The sequence below is a fragment of the Atractosteus spatula genome, chromosome 11 (assembly GCF_055471065.1).
Source record: "Atractosteus spatula isolate fAtrSpa1 chromosome 11, fAtrSpa1.hap1, whole genome shotgun sequence".
NCBI classification, from domain to species: domain Eukaryota; kingdom Metazoa; phylum Chordata; class Actinopteri; order Semionotiformes; family Lepisosteidae; genus Atractosteus; species Atractosteus spatula.
Window position 1 is genome coordinate 45733525 of NC_142716.1, and position 18582 is coordinate 45752106.

The following is an 18582-nucleotide window of genomic DNA, read 5'->3' on the forward strand; positions in this document are numbered from 1 at the left end:
ACCTGTTTTTATTCTGTCCTAATAATGATGAACTACAAACTGCACTCCTCAGCAGTCCAGAAGATTGAATTAATTAGTCTTGTCAGGTAATCTTTCACGAGACGTGTATGTAAACCTCCATTCAAGTGAAGGATTACACCCTGTGATAATCTTGCCATCACTGAGATGTACTATAATAACTGTCTTAGCCTAATCAGAAAAAATGATTAGTCCTAAAGTACCAATTCTATTTATTTTCCAATTAGTCTGGTCTGTGTAATTACATTTTGAGAGGCTGTGACCTGGATTATTTTGGTTCATTTACTAATCTGGTCATCTGCATCTGTCCATGGTAACAAAATGAACCCCTGGCATGTCAACAGCCAACTAATTTATAAATAAACTTTGCATCAGCTAAGTAATGTTGCACAACCTGTGGAAATCAAGCAGAAACGTGTTGAACTGTGTCTTCAATTGGACATTTGTCTTTAACAAATATTGGGCCTGATTCATGAATGTTGCCATCTTGTTATGCTGATGTTTTTGTTTAGTAAGAAAATAACACAACCTAAATTAGTCCTACAAATACTACAGGATGCTAATTTAAGAGATCCTAGATTAAGTCTTAATGTTTTTTTTGGATTTTTTAAACATTAGTTGTTTGTCCTTGTATTATAAATGTATTATTGATATGTATAATTATTTCATTTGAGAAAAAAAGTGAAAACAATTCAACTTTTTATATGTAAATAAGTGTTCTAAAAACAAATAAACTTCTGAACTTTGAGGTAAATGTGATATTGGCTATCTGTACTATTTTACACTCAAATTAAGATTACGTATCACTCATCCAATGCCTTGCACTGAAATAATGGAACCAAAAATATTTCTTTTTTCAGTTTCTTTTACAAAATAACTATATTCAGGCAGATACAACCTTCGTTATGCAGGGTGATTCATTACAACACCAAGTGAAATGAAAAAGATTACTGTTATTGCTCTTTGGGGTATATAGGACAGTTTCTTATTTCTTCCCTACAATTTCTTTTCTGATCTTAACATTACATGACCCGTATGTTTTCTGGAATTCATTGAATTATTTATGACGCATATGACTTTGTTCTGTGCAATACTAATACAAATACAGTATATCATTTTAATTTTATTAACATGTTACATTTTCCGATCCTTAACCTCTTCTGTTCATTCCTATTTCATCACGGACATGAAGAAATCTGGAGGTCACCACCTCGTTACGGCTGTGGAATCAACAGCCCCTGTTAGTTGCCCCAGGCTACTGGGGGCTGGAGTTAGCCATTTCTGCTAGTGTATTCAGGGCAGCTGTCAGAAGGTCTCAATCAATAACTGCACTCAATTACAGGGGATAAATCCATCCACACAAACTGAAATGGATTAGTGAAGAACAAGCCAGACTGCCAATGATTGCACTACAGATGGGTAGACTGGATGAGGAGATTCCCCCCAGGGCAGCAGACAGATTTTAATGCTTGGAGCTAATGTTTTCGTAAAATGCATTTCTTCCAGAGAAAGAATACTGGGATATGGGTGACAAACAGAGCACCCAGTGAACATCCATCTAATCATGGGGGAGAACATGCAGGCACCTTACAGAAACACACCTCAAATCCAGGACCCAAGAGCTCACTGCCACACCAACCTCAGCCAGGTCATGTTACAGGTAATTGAAAAATTAAATCCTGAAAAGGAAGAAACGAATGTTGTAGGTCACATGTTAGGCAATAGTGGCAGGATATCTTCAACAAAACTCTAGTCATAGTGTTTCTGATCGGATACAACTAAATAAGACCACCATGGTACCTTGAACTTTAACTTCACTGAGCTTGGAGCAAATGGATCATTCCCCCTGTCAGCAGGTGATGATCGAAACTAGAAAAACCTCTCAAAAACTGCATAAAGGGAGCCCATTACATCACTGGCCTGCAGTGATTAACAGACAGATAACAGGGAGGACACGTGCAAGGTAGAGAGACACAGTGACACGTGAATCCTTATACTGCTTTCACCATGCTGAGCTCATTCTCCTTCTGAATACTGTCAAACACACAAGCGTTTCCCAAGGTCAGTTTGAATACTGTAAAACATCTAACCTAAGTTTAGGTTAAAAACTATATAGTTCCCAGCTGGAAAAGGGTGATTAAGACCAATGATATGCATTCCTTGAGATAGATTGGTAAAGATATTTTCAATGAAAGCTTATGAAACCAGTGCTTGGGGATTTGGCATGAAGAATGACTTGTAAGGCTGAAGTTAGATTGGCCTTTGCCTTGAGATCATAGGACTAGTATGTATTTACAGTATACAGTATATAAATCAATTAATTTTAATAGTTTTTTTCTGGTGCAAAATCCATATTTTCATTTTTGCACATGTACTGAATGGACATTTTTTTTCTAAACCCACCTTTCAGAGCCATCTGTACATGTCCTGTACCTGTAGTGCTTTCAGCAGTGAACAGACAGACAAGATAAATTTTTATTTTTATTGAGGTTCGCACAAAAACAAACCAGAAAAACATAAGGCAACAGATACAGGGACCCATTCATTTTGTGTTGTCATCTCAGCTGCTCTTCACTGCTTTGTGGGCAAAGAGGCTCTTCTGCAGTATTCTTCAACATTGCAACTTGCTTTTGAACAGCTTTTTCAGTGTTTTTTTTAAGTACTGTAGTTATTTATGCAATGTTCTTAATTGCACTATATAGAAAGGGAAAGGACAAGCTTCTAAAATCACGTTCCGCAGGACACAACCCAGCAATGTCTTGGATAGTGTTGAATATTTGCTGTCATTAGGACTGAACTACATTTAGTGGATGTGTTACTTTACTGCCAAATATGGGAAACCACTAAGAATATCTTGTCAGGCTTGTTTTGGGGTTACCTGAATATGTCAAGAAATTGAATGAAAGAAAAACATGTAACTATTTTTTATAGAAAGTGTACTGTAGCTCTTTCAATAACCTGAATATAAATATATTCAGTATTACTGTGTGCTAATAGATTACATAAAACTACTTAGTGCAGAGCTACAGTATGTAACATATAAAAATATAAGGTATGGTCATGTCAGAAATCTGCAGCAACAACAGAAGTTTTAAAAGTCTAAAAAAGATCATACAAAATTCACTGAAAATGTGAAACAAGTTAATCTGAATTCTGTAAAAAATGCTTTTTCTCACAGTGTTGCTTCTGGTAATAAAGGTCACAGCTCAAAACACATAAATACCTACTGAGAGCGGCACGAGAGACAAACTCTTCTGTCTCTGCAATCGTACTTAAGGCAGCTTCTTCAACCGGTCACTAAACGCCTGCCTCATCTTTAATTCCAGTCACCTAGATCAGATAAGAAGTGAGTCGTGTGATGCAAATAACACCTAATCACTGCTGATATTATGACGCTGGCTTTCATTTTCCATGCTGACTCACCACAGTTTCTGCCACGGTCACCACCATCAGGGTCACAATGAAGGAGCACCGTCTTTTCAAAGGGAGCATGTCATCACTGATCTGCTCCCTCAACACTGTCTGCCTTTGTGGGATAATTCAGGCTCAATTTAGCTGATAAACATTTCTAAGAGCAGGGGTTTCAAACTGTTTATATAGTGATAGCACATCGCTCATTTCTATTTTCTTAATCCATGTAATTATTTTCTTATGTAAGATTTCATTTTAATGTACAGGTGACAGTTTAAAATAAGCTGTTGGCTAACCACACAATTTCTGCAAGACTGTGGAACTTGGACAGTAGTGTAAAATTCACCCAGTGAATTAGGCAATTGGACCATGAAAAAGCTAAAATTTTGGCTTGGACAAAAACTGAACGACACAGCACCCCCAAGAAACAGATTTCCACACTATTTTAGAACATTGGAAACTGGATTTTTTCAACATTACGTTGATCTCCCTCTGTCCAGTGACAGCCCCAATGCCTAGAAGAGGAGGTTGCACTTTAAATTGCCCTAAGCTTCCCAGTCCAGGGGTTCTAAACCTTTACTGCAACCTGCACCCCTTTGGTTCTCAAAATCTGTTCTCGCTCCCCTTATTAATAACACTGAAGTAGGAGGTCAGTTCTTTAAACTTAAGATATACAGAATCTTAACTACTGAATTAAAGAGAGATAATTATATATTTATTTTAATTGTAAAATGAAAAATATATAGGAAAAATAAAGTTTACCTTAAAATACTGTACCTAGGTTTGATTAAACACAGTAGTTGTGCTTACACACCTGTGCTTAATTTGTGTTTATAATGATTCACCTTCTAAAAAAATCTGGCCTGTCTCACACCCCCAAGAGGTGTGTGCACCCCAGGTTAAGAACCACTGCTCTAGTCTATACAGCCATAATCAGATTGAAACTCAGTGTCTATTATCTTAATTCATTGCCAGAACCAGACTGAATAGTTTATGAATGCATTTGTATTTTGTGCTTTTACATTCAACATAGAATATACTTTACCCCCTTTTGTTAAAGGAATGCAAAACTGACAAGGTTATCAAATCTGAACAAGATCTCTCAATCATGGCATATATTTAATACTAGATGGACTGTTCCTATAAGATGGCATAATGGCATAGTGGGTGACAACACTACTTTGCAGCTCCAGTAGCCTGGGCTTGATTCTGGTCAGGTGTTTTTACCTGTATGGGGTCTTAAGGTTTTCCCTGTATCTGTGTGGGTTTATTGTTTGGTGTTCTGGTTTCCTGGTTTCCTCTCGAAAGCATGCTGGGTAGTTTATTTACATTGTCCATTGCAGGTGAAAAAAAGCGCCACTGCCACTGACACTCCACTGCCTTCCTCCACCCTGTCAGGATTAGATCTTTGTGAACTATAAGAGGGAATGACACAAAGTAAGATAAGATCACTTTCTTGGCCATATACAATTTCTTGTATTAGGAATTTGTCTTTTCGCATACCACAACTTGTTCTCCATGAGACACACAGACAGGGAGAGAAGCTTGGGGTCAGAGCGCAGGGTCAGCCATTTATACAGCGCCCCTGGAGCAGCTGGGGTTAAGGGCCTTGCTCAGGGGCCCAACGCAGTAGGATTCCTCTTCCGGCCGCGGGATACAAACCGGCAACCTTCCAGCCACAGGTGCAGATCCTGAGCCACAGAGCCACCGCACCGCCACAAACAGTAACAGCTGCATCCTGACAATCAAACTGCAGCTCTAGTGCAGGGACAGCTAACTCCAGTTTTCAGAGGTCAAGGTTGTTCCTGGTTTTCAATTTCAGAGCTCACTATTGGTGTATTAAGTCAAATAAGTCAAATTATCAAAAATATTTTTTTCAGGTCTAAATCACTTAGAAGACTACTTACAAAAACAGGTAATTAATTTTTGTTCATCCCTCTGCATGAATAATAAGCTTTAATTGGCAGCACCCACAATATGTAAAACTAATGTAGCTATTCTAATCTAAGTGATGGCAAACATTTAGTATTAAATGCTTTGTGTGAAGAAGCATCTTAATAGGATTAGAGGATTTGTGTGACTCTGCAGGCTATAATTAATTCTTAATAATAAGTATCCAATGGGAAAGAGTAATTTGACAGATGCTTTTCAGAAATATTGCATTGACAAGGGTCTAATGCAGGAAATGATTTTCAAACATGCCAAATAAATGAATGCTTAATTTCTGTGACATTATAAGTAAAGCGGAGAACTTGAGGGATGAGTGCAGTACAAAGCTATAGAAAACAATACCACAATATATCATGTTCATTTTTAAGCAAATTAATATTTAATTCAAGCACTACTGACCCACTGTAAAGACATTATTATGAAAATACATTCATATTTATTCATCCTTGGGACTCAAATATTGTAGTGGTCAGAATATTCTACAGTGAGTATGACTATAAAAATGTGTGTCTTATTTAGAAATGTACCTTCATACATTAACAGTATAGTTCTAATAGAATTCTCAATCAATGTAGCTTTTACTCACAGACAGATCCAATTTAATACTCAGTATCTTCATTTACAATACTGGTATACAGCAGACTCTTACTGGGTCTCTCGTGAGAACAGGTGTAACATTTTTAAATGTGCCAGCTAAGACACTGCCTACAGTAGTGGTTATCTGACACAAATACAACATGAAACATCTTCTTCATCCCACTCATTCTAACTACATTCTTCACAATGCTTGTTCTATTAAAATCCTCAAAACTGCATAGACCAGCTGACCTTCAAACTATTTTTTTATTAGCGTATTCTAATTTTTCTTCAGGATGTTTTCAGAAATTACATTAGTATGCATTAAATTATTGCATTTTCTAATTCACTCTTAATTGTTAAATACATAAAATCAGTAGAACTAAATAATTTAAAATACCGAGATGAGATGACTAAATTAGGAAGTACTACGGCAGATGCAGTTAGAATTCATGCGCTTTAGATTGACAAGCTGTCACTCCTGTGCAAGAAATGAAAACCATCATGTTTTAAAGATGGGAAGAATAAAATGCAGCCTTATGCACGAGTTCTGATGTTACATTACTAGCGTGCTTTACACATCTGCCCTTCTTATCATGGGTGTGGGCACCTCAGGGAGGCAGGTTACACCCACTGCCCTACCCCTGTTCAGGACACTGTGAACCCTGAGTCCATCCCAGAAAAAAAAAAATCAGTAGGCACTGCATTACAGTACATTGAGCAGATAGTGTGAAGAACGCCAGGGCTTGCTCTATAGAGCAAAAAAATAAATAGGTAATGCAAAAGAGTATAAAGTTCACAGATTGGTGAGATACTGGAGGTACTAAGTTGGTTGGTAAATGGTTGACACATAATGAGGTAAATCATGAGGACATTTTGCAACTCGGACAGTTCTGACAAACTTGATTGTCTCAGCTCTCCCCATTGGGATGAGACTCAGAAGGTCCTGTGAAGGTATCCCCCCCAAGATCCCACTCATAGTGCTCAAGCTGATGCTCCACCACCAATCTGAACAGTACCAGACCGAGAGGTCAGGAGTGACAGAGCTAAAACCGTCAGCTGGCGACGCCTACAGTCCATCCATTCTGTTATGCACCAAGAAATAACACTCTTTTGTAAAGAGATCGTGTGCACCGCCTGGGAAATTAGGTTTTCTTCAGCAGCCTGATCTCCATTTTCAGGAAGGTCTTCATGTTCTCGTCCTGGATGTGCTCCTCGATGGCGGCCAGGGCCTTCTCCCCGCCGTCGCGGTAGTACTCCAGCAGCTCCTGGGCATGAGCGATCCACACGCAGCTCGGGCACCCACTCATGCAGCAGTACGTGGGAGGGGGGGGGGGACCCTGTGGCTCTGGATTTCCCCTCCCCTCCTTGGTTGCCGGGCTATCGCCCCCAGGGGGCGTGCCAGTCTGAGTGAGTGCGGCGGAGTTCCCAACGTGTTCGGAGTCTGGGTGGGTGGAGAGGCCCCTGTGCCTCTGATAGAGGAGGGCTAAGTGAGCCGCACCCGGGTGCCGTAGGGGAGGCCATGGACACACAGTGCCAGTCGTCATCTGCCTCAGAGCTTCCTGCACTACCACCTGAAAGTAAGTTAAAAAAAAGGGGAAAGCAAAAAAAAGATCTTAAAGAAAGTCATCTTTGAGATTTCAGACTTTTCCTACTCACCGACAGTAATCTTTAACACTCCTCCAAAGCTACACTATATACGATCTGTCAACAGTCACTGAAAACAAGACTTCAGTTCTAGGGCATCCATAGGACAACGTTCCCACTCCTTAATACTCATCCTGCCAATAAATACATAAAACACACTCATAAATCAAGTAAAAACTTACCTGTTTATCTGCCCCTTGCAATTTAATGGTTATGACCTATTTTTCATAAATCAATATCATCGGACTGTCACCATCTTCACTACAGATAACACTCCTTACCATAAAACTGTATTTTTTTTTCTTTTCCTGTTTACAACCGTGTTTGGGCAATATATGCCAGGGACCTGGGCAATACATTTATATTTATATTGTGCAATATGACTTTTTGTGTACTGTTCTGTTCTGGTTTGTTCTTTGTGTGTTCTGGACTGTGGGTAACTCTTCTTAGTGCACTTCTCACTGTACTGATTGTATTGTATGTATTGTATTATTATTATTATTATTGTATCATTCGTTACACTGTTGCTGTGTTGTCTGTGTTAAGCTGCTGTTGCACTGCAATTTCCCTCACGGGATCAATAAAGTATCCATCTACCTCATTTCACTTCCGTGCACGTAACGCACAGACCTCAGCCTTCCCGAGACAGACTGAATCTCACATACACACACGCACGCACCTACAGTGAATGGGACTACAGATTGTCCTGTAATGAAAACTTCAATAATCCCGCTGTTTTGCACTGTCTTTCGGAGGTCAGTAAAGAGTAATGGGCTGATTACAAAAACTCATCCACGGACGAACTCTAGAATATCGCCTGCCCCCAGTTTTGCGCTTACCTTCCGAAGAGCAGACGCTAGACCTTTGATCTTAAAATATATCCAGCGCATTATCTTACTTAATAGAATATGAACATATTTTCGTCAATAATGGTCTGTTACAATGTAACATTTTGTCTTATTATTCTAGTACTCTTCCAGTAGTCCCTCGCCCATTTAGGTCTTCTAAGTGACTGTGAAACCAAAACAAAGGCGAGCCAACACGTTGACATTTAACCAATAGCAGGTCGACTTGCAAGATGCTTCGGCGAATAGGAAAGTCGGAAAACAAGCGATGGGCGGAGACACTCTGAGGTTAGAGGTGAGAGGTTAAAGTGTTAGTGTTTCCGTGTTGTTTTTTGCCATGTGGTAGTCAGGCAGTTTTGCTGTATAATTTTAAGTATCTTTATAAATTGACCGTAGACCGAGTATGGCAAAACACAGAAAGAATAAAGCTGTCGATCCTCAAGGCTCCAGGAAAGAACAACCCCAGCGGTACGTTCTGGCTGTTACGATTTTTTTATTCTGCAAAGAGTATGAGCTACGGATCTTAACCTGTTAAATGTTCGTGATACTGTATGTAGTGTATAATGATCTGAAATCGGCGCTTTGCCACGCATTCGTTCTGTAAAGAAGTAGTTAAGTCTTTTTCTGGAAAACTGTAAGCACTGGTCAATTTCTCTCAAACAGTGGTGTGTTATAATGCGGTGGCTGACTGCATGCAGTGTTTGTATCCCCATTGAAACGATTAAATGTGGGTCCCCAATGTGGTTCGTGTTGCAGCAAAAAGCAGAAAAGAGAAGCCAGGTCCGGGAATGAGGATGACCTCGACCATATCCCCTACCGGCTCCGAGAAATCATGAAGAGCAAAGAGAAAATGAACATACGGATCGTTAAAAAGAAGAAAAAAGGTAGAAAACCCGAACGACACTAATAATACATTTTCCTCCTGGACTAAAGACCGAGTTTCAATTTTCGTTTTAAATGACAGAAATTATCTTTGGGCATAACTGAACTGGACGGGGCTTCCAAAAGGTGCATACCATCTCCACATCTGTTTCAAAGACTTGCGTTCAATGATCTGAAGTGCCTGAACAAGTCTTTGATTTTTTTTTTCTCTGGCATGGTACTGGTATAGACTCCAAGCCACGCCAGGCAGCAGACTCACTTCAAGACCTAACGGACATCCCCGTACCGAAGTTCCGCAGGGGAAAGTGGGAGTCCGAGGGCGCGTATTTGAGACGCATGGATCAGGAGACCCATCATGTAATGTTTCTCACCAAGAACCAGATAGAGCGCCACCCCGAGACGGATGAGCCTTCAGAAAGGCAGAAGTCGGAGAAGAAAAAAGAGTAAGCGGATCCGAGCCGAGCCGAGGCCTGTGCTTTCCTCCATGAATGTGACACGTTTTCTGGAAAAAAAAAAATCTTTCCTCTTAACTCAGGTTTGACAAGATCCGGCTGAAAAGGTTACTGAAGAAGAAGGAAGAAAAGCGAGAACAGAAAAGGGAGAAGGAGAAGTTTACAGGTTTGTGTAGAAATCGTGCGTCCCCGAGTGTTGACGCTGTGTGGGTCTCTGCAGCTTTTAGAAAGGGCCTGAGATTGATTTGCTGTGTTATTTTGGTCTTTTTCTCTTCTCCCCAGATAAAGTGGAATTTGGTGAAGTTGCCATGGAACCCCCTTCCCTCACAGCAAAGCCAAAGAAGGCACCTAACAAGGCCAAGGTAAGTTGTAGAGATGGGAAGATGGGACAGCAGTGTATCCAAGAAAAAAAGAACAGGTTTGTTAGAGCTCTAAATTGTGATGCCAGGGATGCTCAGTTCCAGTCCTCAGGGGCTGCTGTCCAGCAAGTTTTATAGTTTTTGGTCAATCTCCAGCTTCTTAAGAACAACAAAAGGCTTCAGCCTGTCTTATTAAGCAAGTAATGATTTGAATTGGGTTGAGGTGGAGAGAAAGACAGAGACCCTCTGTCCTCCGGGACAGGTGGTGCAGCCGTGTGCTAAGCACTTTCAACTGTAAGTTGGGCTGTCCAGTTCTGGTCCACAGAGGCTGGTGTGTCTGTGGATTTTAATTACAAAATAGTTTTATAATGAGCTCAGACATCTGGTTCCTGAAACAACGGCTTCCCCCAGCTCCTCAGGTGCAGGTACTCTAATGGATCTTGAGAACCTGCACACTGGCCTTCTGGTACCAGGATTGAGGTGTTTCAGTGATGGCATTCCCCAGGATTTCTAACGGCATTCCAGCTGTTGTGGACATGTACACATGCCGGCAGGTGTGTGGGCTGTGTGCGTTAGTCTTGGAATGTGCCAAGTCGAATCCAACTGTACACACTACAGAAGCAATTTATTTAATCTCTTAAATGGTTTGGATTTACATTTGCATTAACTTTGTTATGAATAATGAATTTCCTGTAATAATTTATCCAGAATGTGGAATGACAGCTTCTAAGTAGAATACATTCCTAATTATGAGACTACAGTCCCATGATACATTTGGCACTGCAAACATAAAATCAGACTACTTAATTTTTGTTTTTTCAGAGTGAAATATTTTGGCTGGCATTAGCCTCCCTTACTCTCACATGGGGAGCTATGATCTTGCTATACTGTTCCAAATGCAGCCCGTCTGAAAGGCTGTTTGGCCCATCTTGAGAGTCTCGGCAGTTCCATGTTTTGTGTTGCAGGGTGGAATGAAGGGCCTATTGCTGAGTCCTTTGCTTGGATCATCCCCCGTCTCTACTGCCAAGCCTTCCATGGCACGACAGAGGATAATGCTGGAAGAGAGGGAGCGCGTGGTGCAGGCGTACCGCCACCTGAAGACCCTGAAACAGGAGAGGCAGGGCTCCAGCTCTGCCAGTCTGGACAGACTACAAAACCCACACTGAGCTCGGCAAGGGAGGACAGAAGTCCTTCACAGTGCTCCTGCACACTGATTGTTATCTATGCTTAAATCAGGGAACCTCTGTGCCTCGACTCGGAAAAAGCTCTCTGGAGTGCCCTCAGGTGGACATAAGCTGTAATGACACATGGATGGGTCAGTAGGAGCAGTTCAAGATAGATTCCTGTGAGTCTTCAACCACATCACAGACCAAACACTTGTGCTTTCAAATTATCGTAAAAGCCGATGCTGCAAAGAAGTTGTTTTTTTTGTTTGGATTTTGAGAATTTTATATGTGTGAATTTGCAAAAATGAACGAAGGAAGGCCACCCCACTGTTCTGCAGCATTTCCACATGCGGAGAAAGAGAAGGAAACATATCATCTTACCTCTAGCAAACAAGAAACACTGCACACTCATGCAAATTGGTGTACTACATGTGTTCGAAATTCGTTGTTACACACTTTTCTCATTTTACAACTGTAATTTCTGACAGACTCAAACATGTATTTTTGTGTTAAGATCAAGCTGTAAAAATGTTTGTGTATCCTGATGTTTTTCCCCAACAAACTAAAACTTAGTAGGATTGGTATCAGTGGTTGCAGGTGTATTTCAGGAGTTCTTGAATAATTAATTCCAGTTATTTCTCCTAGTGCGTTTAAGGCTTTCCTGTCCAACTTTTCTGCACTTTTTTTCAGTGAATAACATGAATAATGGAGACAAGTATTCAAGTCCGTATTGTTCTGCTGTTATATTTAGAATTTACCATTTTTTTTAATGACATACCCACCCAGTTCGGCATTGTCAATAGCATCATTCTGTCTCGGCTCACACGCCAACCCCTGTCCCCACACATGGAGAAGAGGAAGTGCAAAAAGGCTCTGTGACCCACCTCCCCCGTCTCCACATGGTGCGCAACATGCAGGAGGCCCAGGGCTGACTGGAAGAGAGGCACGCCCTCACCTGTACCCTCATAAGATTGCAGCTGCACAGGAAGCCACAGTGATCCCTGCTCCACTGGGGGCTGTGCAAGCCCTGGCCACCTGATCCTGCTGAGCTTGTGATGGAGCACAGCTTGAAGGATCCAATTCAGAGTCAGCAAGTGTATTTTTAAAATACACCATATTCAGACTTCAGCGTGTTGTTTTTTAAGTCTCATCTGAGTACACCAGTCATATCTTTCCTGGTAATTGCCAAAACAAAGGAAAATATCCACCATCTTATTCGGGGTTTGCAATGAATTTGGGAAGTGTACAGTCAGGAAGCTGATGATGGCCTTCGTTGACTGAAGATTTTTTAACCTTGTCATGGCTCATACTCACCACCAGGTGGCTGTGGGGGACTAGTTTTTAATTTCGTACCTTAACATTTGCTCCCGGGAATGTCTGCCTGTTGACCTTGTACCCATTTTAAAATGTTATTGCTGTTAAAAAATCAGATAAACACTGACGGACCTTTTATCATGTCTATGAGTTCTTTGTGTATGTATTCAAATGGGGAGAGAAAAGGTCTTTAGGCTCAGAGTTTGCATGATACTGTGGTAAAATGCCACCGAGTTGCCACATTTGAATATGGGGGCTGCTCGGTAGAGGTACTGGCGGGGTGATCTGTATTTCTCGAAGCCGATGCTGTCGCTGAGACCGGAAAGCTTGTGCCACAAAGTCGGAGGCTTATTTGCCAAGTCCCACAAGGATTGGGTAGAGCAGTGAGGTGAGAAAAAAGGTGCTTTTCTTTTTTAGGATGTGAAAATTCCATCCAGACTAACCCAGAACATATAAAAAAGAAAATTGCAGTTGCTCGGCTACAAGCATTTGCATTTTATTTAGTATTTTAATGATGCTCTGATTGCAGTAATGTGCAAAATTAACAATCTTATGGGGAGGGGGAAATATTCCACCGGTGTCCATTAATGTATAACTCCTAAAATTAATCCTCCAATGTCAGCTTCTGAGTTTGGTCCTCCTGAAGAAGTTTTTAATTTGAGATTGCTGCTATAAAACATGTAGTAGTGGTACACATTCCAGTTACCAGCTAAGCTCAGTGGGGTTTATGCAGACTTGTCATTTTGTACTGCTGGTTGGACGAGTTCATCGGCTCAAGGTATAGAAACGTATTTTACATTTATCAAACTTGCAAAATAATTTCTACATGTGTGATTCTTAGCTTTTTTTAGAAAAAGCTGCAGAGGTGGTGTGAATTGTGCCTCACAGACACCTATGAAATAAGATGACTGCCTCGTGCACACACTCCTGCGTCGTCTATCTGTTTCAGTGTGTTACCCAACTTCAGAAGACTCACTGCAGTGTGAGTAGAAAATGGCAATCGAGGAGGTGTTGCAATCTATTCTGCTGTAGTGCTCGGAAGTATGTTTCCTTTTTGGATTTTAGAAGAAGGGAGACTTTCTTGGAGCCCACATGCATTAGATGGCACCCTTGCAATATAACTTTCTCAAGCAGGTTTGTCTATGAAAACAAAAATATCCCGAATAGAAAAGTTAATTGGATTTGGCTGGTGGACTGTATACTGATAAGAACCCCATTTACTTATGTGTTCTATTGCCTTTAGAGTTTTGTCATAGTGGGCCAGCTGTGCAGGATTATCGTGTACACTGGGCTAACCGAGCCTTCTGCAATTCCAAGCAAAGGCGGCCAGGCCAGGCCAGGCCAGGCCAGGCCAGGCCAGGCCAGGCCAGGCCAGGCCAGGCCAGGTGTGATCAATCTATCCTCGGCCCTCAGGATATGGCCCGCACTTGTGTGCGTGTGTGTTGTAGGGGGGCGGGAGGTGGTGGTTGGTTGCCCTGGTGATGCTCCTGCATGAATCCCAGCTCCCCTATGCTTGGCCTGTTGCCAGGTGCTTGTCTGGCAGAGAGGCCTTAGTGAGTCCTCTAGCCACTGTCTGTCTCAAGCTAAGGGCTTCGGACTGGAAGACTGGGACTTTCAGGTTTTAGCATCAGTTATCCCTGTTTTCTTTGGTTTGCTTTAAATATTCTGAACAATCTTCTTTTTCATTCTAGTTATTGTTTTTGTTTTGAATCCTTTTTAGTTCAGACAGCAGAGTGACAAAGGAAACATCTAGATCTGCATGTTGTCAGTAAATGTTGATCTGCTGATGTTCTGTTTTTTTTTCTACAAAACAATTCGTGGAAAGCTATTGTCCTTTCTAGGGATACTTCCTGTCACCTCCCGTGTTTCCTAATCTAGATGTAGCTTCCTTAAACTAACATCTGTTTTCAAGAGACACAGGATTTCAACCTACAAACACTGCAAAGCAAAATCCACCCCTTTCCATTACCAAGAATAACATTGTTTGCTGCTTAGAAATTTAAGAACATGAGACAGGTTGCACCCAAGAGAAGGACATTGTTTGCTTTATTATCCAACCACTTCTTAAACGTAAATGTTTTCAAGGAATCTTCCTAAGAGGAAGAAAGTGCAAGAAAGCTATTCAGACCATCTTTGCCATTTTGCGAGATCTGGCAGCAGGGCTGGTTAGCCCGACCTACTTACCACTCTTTTTGTAAAGCAGTACAGTACATCCTGCTTTAATTTCCAAATTCTTATCCCCCCTAGTATAGGTGTTAAAAGTGAGTACTGTTCACTAGTCATCCATATTTCCAAAGAAAGCCAGGCCTCACTTCTGATGCATTCCAATCAAGTGGCAGTTTGTACAGACAGGTTTCTGTTCTTTAATGTAGATAGAATGAGATGTCCTGAAGTTCAATTAAACTAAGTCAACAAGCAAGTTTGTGTCTTGTATTATTTAAAGGCAGGTAGATATACGTGATTAATGGAAATGTCTACCACTTGACTAACAGGGGTTATCTTTTTACTTCACTTACAAATTCATGTGCAGGATTCATGTCTATAGGGTAATGTGCCCCAGCTTGATAAAGCATGACCTCTTCAGTGGTGCATGAAAGACCAGCAGGGCCTGACTTGTGTATAGGCCATTTCCATGGCGACAGCAAAGTTCTTTTTCTACTAAAACACTGCATTGCTTTTCCAGTGGATGTGTGTGCATTAATGTGGGGGCCATGGGAAAGAACAGGGAGATTAATTGTAACAACTTAAGAAAGGTGCATTACAATTCTGTAAAAAATGCATAACTATGATGTTATCTGTTAGGGGACGGTAATGTAAAGATCCATTGTTACACCAAATCATTTGTTATTATTTTATAAAATATAGCCATATTAGAGGTGTGTTAATGTAACTAACTGTTCAACAAAAAATTACAGTAAGAATACATTTAAAAAAATATATCTGAACTATTTGGGCTGGTATCCCATCCAGAGGGTATCCCGCCTTGTACCTGTAGCTTGCTGGGATAGGCAATAGGCTCTGGCTCCCCTTCAAACCTGTACTGGACAAAGCAGATTAGAAAACAGGTAGATGGATATTTGTTAGCTGTGAAAACTGCTTTCATTAACATGACATTAATTTAAATAAAATCACTCTCGTCAAAGCACACAATATTTGGATTAGGGATTAGCTAATGACATGCCAGTCCTAGTTCCTATGCTCAGGGAGGTACAGTACAAGTGTCATGCCTGGTTGAGTAATGTTTCTCTGGACCATGGAATGTCCATGGTTCAGAGACATTGTCACTGGAATGTAGCAGTGGAACATAACATTATTATGTCTTCATCTTAATAGGTAGAGTATGTTTGCTGAGTGACTTCATCTATGTATGGTACTTTGAGGCTGTTTGTTGCCTTTTGTGTTACTGTGTACATTTTTTGTGAATATTTACACAACCTATTGAGAGACTGGTAGCTAGGCGTGGATGTCAGGCGAATAAGAAAAGGCTTTATGATGCTATACATCACTGTATAATTCTGGAGGTCTGTGTAAATCACTGATATTTCACAAGACAGCCCTTATCAATGGGTGTGCTTTGTTGCTCTGAGCTTGAAGGTTTACTGCTTTTTGTTTGATTTCAGGCCTGCCATTGAAAGGTGGGTGAATCAGTAAGACAGGATGTAAGATCATTGTACTGCCCATCCCTGTTATTTTCATAGCTATTGTCCAAAGGAAGGTCATTTAATGCTTTATTGACTATTGTTTTTATTAAAAAATACAGGTAGCTTTTCTTGCACAGTGTAAACTGACAATACACAACTCTCTTTTTCCAGACAGATATTAGTGGTTGCACTGTGCTTAGACTGTATATTTTGAAGGGTTTCCCAGGCCTGAAATGATTATATAGGTAAAAAGATGAATGTGTCATCATCACAAGACAGATTTTAAACAGACAAATCAGTAGTTTTGTGATCTGACTTTAGGAGAAAACCTTTTGGACCTATGTGGCATTGTAAGTCCTGCTTGTAAGCCAGTGTCTGTGGGATAGGATACTACTTGGGGTTATGTTTGTATACCATCTTTATTCCTGAAATATTTGAGGAACATCAATTTCAACTGCCCAATAACAAAGAATCAAAGCCAACATGATAGTAAATTATTTACAGCTATGAATTTATCATTGAAGAATTTTCAGGTCATAGAAACATATTTATCCATTCTCGTGCTTCTGTCATACATTGTATGAAATTAATTGTGTCATCAATATATTGTACAGAATAATCCAAAATGTTAGATTTCGCCTTTCGATGAACTAGTGACTTCCTATAAATACTGATAGGCTGCAGCTGTTTCCAAAGTTCCTATAAACAAAAACAAATGGCATTTTTAACTTTTTTTTTACACTAAAAGTAATATTAATGAAGATAATAAACTACAGTAAAGTTAAAAAACTAAAGCTTACAAAAAATTAAGATTTCCCGAAAAAAGGGATTTGGGATATTTCAGTTCATAATCGTCCCAGTGGCTTAAAGGAATAAGCACTGAAAAACTGAAATTGTATTAATTGCAGAGGAGCAATACAAAGAGACTATAATTCCTCAGGGGAACAGTCTTTTCTCCACCTGGATGAATATGTTTAGACATTGCTGTAAAATGTTCTCATGTCTGCTAGTGCTCCAGTGAGACCTTGCAAGGTCAAAGATGGCTTCAGTAATGTCTTGCACAGCAAACAGCAGAGAAGACTGGTCCTGTTTTTCAGAAGGCACCTCTGGACTCCATTTCAACTGCAGCATCTCAGGTTTCCTCCTTTCCCTTTTAGGGCCATCCTGTAACCTTGGTAACCAAAAACCTTATTTTGCTTCAGTCCCCATCCAGCCTTTTTCCTCCTGTAAACACTACAGATGGAAATGTCAAAGGACACATGCAAAATCAAAATGGCACAATCCAAAACCCAGCTTTGAGGTAACAGCGGCTCTGCAGCTGACATGACATGTTTCTCCATTTTACTGACTGAAGCCAAACAGTTTTACAATTGAAAAATAAACTTTGAGAATGAAGTTATGTTGTCCAGATATTTAACTTAGTGTTTTATTTAATGTTGTGTGTATCTCCTCACATTTGAGGTTTTGAGTGAATTGGGGGCGTTCTCTCATAAACATTCCTTATTGCTTTCTTATTTTGCTTTGTTTAGTGTGCAATCAGTTCACAGAAATAGTTTCTAGTAACATGACTACTTCACTGCACTTGAATTTGGAAATCACCAATTTACAGCATTTAACCCCATCAGGTTTTATGATGATTTACCTGTACATCTTTGCTGAAGTGGACTGTTTTCATGTGTACAGGTTCTTGAGGCACATTTCCTGAAACAGGATCTTTTACAGCATACAGTATATATAGTACCATGTCCTCTTGGTTCCAATATATCAATTTGCTGTACATTATTTCTTATTTTGGCTTCTGTTGTGTATTACATATGTGGTACTAGTACCCACAACAATCCATCATAATCACATTTAAGAACTTGAGCAAAACATGAGCAGCAACTGGATAAAGAAAATATTAGTTAAACTTAGAGCAAATTTTACAGTGCAGGAAATGGACATCTTTAGTGAAATTAGAGTCTTGTATCTTAAGAAACATTACAAATGAGAGGAGGCCATTTTGCCCATTTTGTAGTTCATCACACGTTGAGCTGAAGATCTCTTCCAGCCGGTTGTTGAATGAAGCCAGGGTTTTGGCTTCAACAGCATGGATAACATGTTCCATACTCGCACAACTCTTTACATGAATAAGTGCCTCCTGTTGTTAATTGTAAAACAAGCTCAGTGTAGTTTCTGTTCATGATCCCTTGTTTATTTTTAGGCATTGATAGTGAAGATTTTTACTTGGTAAAATTTGTCAATGCCTTAGAAGTGTCAGCAATCCACAGAGGAAATCTGATATTATCATACAGTTAAACCTATAGATTTGCATTAGGATT

General features: G+C 40.2%; 2 protein-coding genes across 3 annotated transcripts; one reads left to right on the plus strand and one right to left on the minus strand.

The window, feature by feature from the left end:
• Positions 1-5735: 5735 nt before the first annotated feature.
• Positions 5736-8618, minus strand: oxld1 (oxidoreductase-like domain containing 1). Of its 2 annotated transcripts, none has more exons than XM_088927281.1 (2): positions 8442-8618; positions 5736-7529 (listed from the first exon to the last, which is right to left on the minus strand). In XM_088927281.1, the coding sequence occupies exons 1-2, from the start codon at positions 8490-8492 to the stop codon at positions 7101-7103; spliced, it is 480 nt and encodes a 159-aa protein (XP_088783407.1). In that variant the 5' UTR covers positions 8493-8618; the 3' UTR covers positions 5736-7100. The 2 variants fall into 2 exon arrangements, with proteins under 2 accessions (XP_088783407.1, XP_088783408.1); XM_088927282.1 differs by lacking the exon at positions 8442-8618 and adding an exon at positions 7785-7869.
• A 143-nt stretch (positions 8619-8761) lies between these two features.
• ccdc137 (coiled-coil domain containing 137) lies at positions 8762-12761 on the plus strand. The gene is made up of 6 exons (XM_088927481.1): positions 8762-8915; positions 9204-9331; positions 9559-9772; positions 9865-9947; positions 10064-10143; positions 11106-12761. Exons 1-6 carry the CDS (start codon positions 8851-8853, stop codon positions 11304-11306), a joined length of 771 nt encoding a protein of 256 aa, XP_088783607.1. The 5' UTR covers positions 8762-8850; the 3' UTR covers positions 11307-12761.
• Positions 12762-18582: the final 5821 nt, after the last annotated feature.